Raw genomic sequence first — 6,045 nt, forward strand, 5'->3', positions numbered from 1 at the left:
ATTTATACTAGTCCAGTAAGCCTAGTATGTTTTTATGAAAGGCAGAATTTAGTTTCACCTACTTAAAAAAACTTCACTTAAAAATCTTCTGGGATGTAGAACAATTTTTTGGGGGGATTGTGGAATGTTCAATGTTTTGACCAAAATGGCTCAGGTATCATAAAAATGGTTCAAAACACTAGCAAGTATTTAGCACATATCCGAAAATGTCCTCCAGTGTAGCAGTTGAAAAGTGTAAATGACCAGTGTACAACATTGTAATGACTTTGATTGTTTCAAAATACAGTGTGTGAGAATGCATTATAGTTTAGTGGTTTGGCCCCTTCTTCCATTTCACACCCAGTTGTAGGTTGGAGACAAGCTCCATCATTTACAGCTGTGTCAGACTTCATCTCATTTGGATATTTGAAAAAGATATTTTGCCATGGCTCAGGGGATCCGTGGTCAGTTTTAAGAGCTGCTTGACCTTTTAGTATCTTTTATAAGAGGATATTGTGCGCATACTGTGGGCCTTGTGTGATTTGCTGCAGTTGAATAAGGAACAAGTGCAGCTACATAAAAACATAAACCATTCAGCTCATGCTCTGAGAAGAGTGAGTTTGTCATGGTTGACTGTTCTAGTTTATAGCCTGTGGTTTCTGTACGTATATTTCTTTCAATACAGAATCACATGTTTGTAGCCCTCCACTGGTTATATATGCTTTAAAATGCTTATACAGTTGCACCATAGGCACAGGTTTTGACTAATCTACTTCTCTTTGTGTCTAGGGGCTTTTGGTGGCCACAATATTCTGCTTCTTCAATGGAGAGGTATGACTAGCCAAAGACTACTTTCCCTTACCTTTACCCTAGTGTACTTATTTACAATAAGAATACGTCGAAATAACATCAACTTATAACCGTAATATGAATCTGCTTTTTGTTTGTGTGTGTGTGTGTGTGGGGGTGTGTGTGACTCTCTCTCATAGGTGCAAAGTGTACTGCGAAGGAACTGGAACCAGTACCGCATCCAGTTCAGGAGCAACCTGTCCCACCCAGAAGCCCTCCGCTCGGCCTCCTACACGGTCTCCTCCATGGCCTCCTCCATGACGGATGTCCACCGCTGCTACAGCATAGACGGCCACACGGAGCACCTCAACGGCAGGGGCTACACAGACATCGACAACACCACCATCTTCAAGAACGAAAACCTCTACGCCTGAGGCCCCGTAGGACCCCTGGGGCCGGGCCAGAGGACTCGTGTTTGGGGAGAATGAAGACTCGTGAAAGGCCTTAGTGAAGACCTAAGTGATACAGTCACTGCCACAGAAGCTGCATTTATGCTCTGACTCATATTCACCTTGATGGAGGAGAAAGACAGAACTTAAATATCCATTTATATAACGCTATATAAATGTTTGTATGATACATATATATATATATACTTTTCTTTTGTGGCCAGCATCAGTGGGATTGCACTGACATTGAAGGAATGCTTTGGTCATGAGTGACTCATTTTTGGGTTTTTCATGTTTTGAGACAACTTGTTGAAACCGCGTACATTTCAAGTTACTCATGCCACCGGAAAAAAAAGGAACTCAAGCAACTTTGAAGTTTGGAATTACATTTGGATCTAAAGCAACACAGCACTGAATTCCAGTCATAAAGAGATTCATCAGAGCGTTTTTACCGTAAGGCTTTATATTTGGCCATTCTCCATTGGAGTATCTGCTCAGCCTTGATTCTGTAGATGTCCAATTGGAGTGTACCTTGGTGTCTTTTGTAACAGTATGCCAATTTGTGTTATTTCAGCACTGGATGAGTGCCAAGCAGCAATATATGTGGAGGATCCAAGAGACATTATCATTGGTTCAAAGGATCTTCTTTACACTAACTCTCGTATTGGCCTAAGAAAAAAAGAATACCCATTACCCTTGGGTCAGGATGACCCCTGATTCAATCTATCTTATTTCTCACCTAAATATTTACAGTTTTACAATTGGGCAGTGTTACAATTACTTGTGTACAATTCAACCAAATAGGTATTTTGGAGAAATAATGCACACCCATTGTAGCCAAATGGCACCCAATTTGAACTTGTGTTGTTCTAATCTCAGGAGGAGCTAGACCATCCACTGATCTTCTCATGCTATCTCTAAATTGTCAAAGAAAATTAGTAATGAAGGGGTTCAATGGTAAAAACTTCATATGCAAATATAATAAAGATAGACATAGTGGTAAAAATAGTGGTATCACCAACACGCTAATGCTAATCCTAATGCAGAGATTTAACTGAGTGGCTTTTAAGTCTAGCAGTCTCCATCATTAGAGAGGCTAGGTCAAATTGTAAAGTGCTAAGGTCTGAACATATCTTAAAAAAAGGATACATTTACTTTCTGGAAATGGATATTCTAGAAGGTATTTATGAGTATGAGGAAAAGGTCTGTCCAGCCTGTTCTTCATCAAAAGCTATTTCAGGTCATATTGACCCAAATACAATGCTATCATATTCTTACATGATACTTTTGTGATTTGTGATCCCCACATAATGAATTAAGACGTCACAAAACAGAGAAGACCAAATACATTTCCTGTTGATACGTCATGAAAGATCAGTGTTGGATAGGCATACATGACTGGATATTTCAGCTACCAAAAGTCTACTACACACCTTACAAAGGAAACTGGACCTACAGAACCGCTTGGACATACTGAGCAATTGTACAGTAACCAGCGGGTACAGTGCTGTGCAGTGAGTAAACCTCACTCCTCAACATATTAACATATGATGCTAGCAATAGACGCTAACATCTATGACTGCCACCCATGCCCAAGGTTATGAGTTTGAGTCTGGTGTGGGACTGTGCTTGTCTACACAACACAGGTTGCTTTGAACTGGACCTATCTCACTCTATCTCCCTAAACCTTTAAGAGAGTGAGAGTAATGGCAGTTAGCAGGTACAGTGCTGTGCAAGGAATAATCCTCACTCCCCGTCACCTTGAAGTGTTTGTTACAGACACTAGCACCTATTGGCTTTAGCCTCTGAAGAGCTTTTTCACATTGTAAATGAAGACTGTTTTGTTGTTTGTTGAGTTGTAAATCTTTAGTATTGAAGGGCTTACTCCCTCCTAGTAGCACTTATGTAAGGTGTATAAAAACCTTCCCACTGATCTTTTGTCCACCAAAGAAGGTCACTTCTGTTGAAAACAACAATCTTGCCCTAAAGTGTCAGATGCAAGGCCAGCAGGATTTTATATGATTCCCCCTCTTTTCCAGACGAGGAATACCATTTTAATCAGTTCACTGAGATGTTATTTGAGCACACCCATAGCACCAAAGATCTACATGACATGCCCTTTTTTGCATTCAGTTGTTTGTTAAAGATGTAAAACATACTACTGGTGGAATCCAAATTCATGACTCATATTAGTTACACTAGTATATAGTAGTATGTATGTGTGTATGTTTGTATGTTGCTCCTCAGATACATTTGAAATCATGGTTTCATTGAATTGTATCTTTATGTCAGGCACATAAATGTACATCACCTTGGTTACACATTGTCAGTTTAAACTGTCACAGTTGCCTCATTTTGAAATGCTGGAAACATGGAGGATGGATGTATTTATTAATGAAAGTGTGTACAGGTAACTACCTATGTGTGTGTGTGTGTGTGTGTGTGTGTGTGTGTGTGTGTGTGTGTGTGTGTGTGTGTGTGTGTCTGTGTTCAGTGTTGTACATATTTATTGTTGTACGCTTCGGTGTAACCTGTTATACACAAAAGTGCAGTGTATTCATCTGAATATATAAATATCAATGATATTTAATGATGTATCTAAATGTTTATACAGTGTTATTTGAACAATTCATAGGCATAATGTCTGTTTTCATGGGGAACAGCTTTTTTGGGGTTAATTTGTTGGGTGTGAAATGTTGTCTAATGCTTTTTGTCAGATTGCAAATTAGTTATATCACGCCTGTGTCATGTGAAATATGATGACGATAAAAAATAAATTAAAAAAAGGACACTGACATCATGACACGTTGGATTTATATCTACCGGCTTCCATTCCAAAGGGTGTGATAGGCAAAAGCACCAAAATCCTGTACTGTTCCTTTTCAAATTGTCAATCCAAAGCCACTTCCTGGAGTACTTTAGGATGTCCATGTTCAGTGTCAGCAGTTTCCTTTTCCACTTTTGACATTTGTTTGCGACAAACTGTACTGTATGCCTGTATTCAGAAAAAAAAGATGAATTAAATTATTGTCTTCTGAATCAGTTTCAGTCTATTCAGTTCCAACAGCTTCATTGTATTTTTTTTACCTTTCAATAGGATTTTAAATTTGATTACTTAGAGTGGATGGTTTAAGATTCTCGTAGTTATCATGAAAATGTCCCATGGTCTGTTTTTGTCAGTGTGGGACGAACTCTCTGCTATGTTTCAAGGAACTACCCTGTAAGCAAAATTACGTCCCCTCGACGTCCTGTAATGGTCTCTCTGAACGTTCTAAAAACGTAAATGTGTATGGTTCCCTTGACAACTCAAGGACGTTTTGCACGACGTTCCAAGACCGTCCCGAGGACGTTGCGGTGACAACTGGGAAACGTTTTCTATAGGTCCTGGGGACGTTATGCAGGACGTTGCAAGCATAGACATGTATACGTAGACGCCGCCTCCACTGCTTCTCGGCGAAACACGTCGCCGCCATATTGTTACAGGAGCTCTCTGACGTCAGAGGTCTGTCAAACGTGTCAAACAACCGCAAGTTGCCAGGAGCTGCGGTTTGTCTGGATACAAATCACGATAACCTTTTACATTTTCGCAACCAATTTCATGGAGTATTCAAGGGTTTATGCTCTACGTGAAGTGTGTGAAAAAGATTTGCCTCTACATTACTTTGAATCTCGCTAGTTAAATCGCCAGTCATTCATGTGCATGGGTCTATGATAAACGCGCACCTGTCTTGCACAGCTCGTGCACTTTGAAAATACTGAGAAGATCTATAAACTATCGAAATAGTGCTTCTTTAGTTACTAGGTATTGACCATCATTAAGAGAAAGAGCATACATCAAATAGTGAGAAACTGGCAGTCAGTGTGTTTTTCATAGTTTAATAGTTCCTTTTCAAGCAACTTGCGGTTGTTTAACACGTTTGACAGACCTCTGGCGTCAGAGCGCTCCTGTAACAATATGGCGGCGACGCGTTTCGCCGAGGCAACGGGCTGAAGCAGTGGAGGCGGAGTCTACGTATACATGTCTATGGTTGCAAGCACCTCCCGAGGGCATTGTGGTTACGTCTGGGGAACGTGTTTCTATAGGTCCTGGGGACGTTCTGCAGGAAGTTTGAAGAACGTCCTGAGGGCATTGTGGTGACTTCTGGGAAACGTGTTTTAGACGCTTAGACATATATATGTCTATGTTTTAGACGTCCTGGGGATGTTATTCAAGGACGCACCGCGGACGTAGCAGGCACGACCGTTTTTGCTGAGCTAAATGAAGAAAATAAAATAATAATAGATCGCTGAGCCGTCATTTTGCTTACAGGGCGCACACACACACAAGTTCAAGTTTATTTATATTATAGGCTACATTTCAGATGATATGCATAGACACACACACAGACACACACGGTTACAAACTTCATTGCAGGCATGGGAATTGAACCGTAAACCTTCCTATTACTAGACCTCTTCTCTAACCACTGTACTAACACTGTCTGATTACTATTGTGTCAGCCAACAAACTTAGTCATTTTTTTCCCGAGGGTTTGAGGAAAAGCATATTGTAGCGATCTCAGTCACTACGCATTGAGGGTTTTCCTTAATGATTCCTTTTTTAATTAACATCCATGGCAGGTCACGGACGTGCGGGCAGGGAGGCAGAATAACTAGCCAAACTAAGAATGATGAAATAAAATAAATAGGAATGCTTCTCTACTGATCTGTGCTATAAATGTAATGTCTGCATGATTCCAATACAATGCATACATAGGAAGGTGTATCAAGTGTCTAGCTTTAAAGGCACCCAGTGCAACTTTCGAGGCTTAAAAATAAACATTCAATT

The 6,045-nt window shown here is 40.2% G+C and overlaps 1 protein-coding gene across 1 annotated transcript in view; it reads left to right on the forward strand.

Moving 5' to 3' along the window:
* Positions 1 to 4,154, forward strand: part of calcrlb (calcitonin receptor-like b) — a 12,708-nt gene extending 8,554 nt beyond the window's left edge. Inside the window, exons 11-12 of the mRNA XM_080835894.1 lie at positions 769 to 810; positions 969 to 4,154. Of these exons, the coding sequence (XP_080692020.1) occupies positions 769 to 810; positions 969 to 1,202 (276 nt within the window). The 3' untranslated portion in view covers positions 1,203 to 4,154. The remainder of the gene's footprint in view (positions 1 to 768; positions 811 to 968) is intronic.
* Positions 4,155 to 6,045: the final 1,891 nt, after the last annotated feature.

The sequence above is a fragment of the Sprattus sprattus genome (assembly GCF_963457725.1).
Source record: "Sprattus sprattus genome assembly, chromosome: 3".
NCBI classification, from domain to species: Eukaryota; Metazoa; Chordata; class Actinopteri; order Clupeiformes; family Clupeidae; genus Sprattus; species Sprattus sprattus.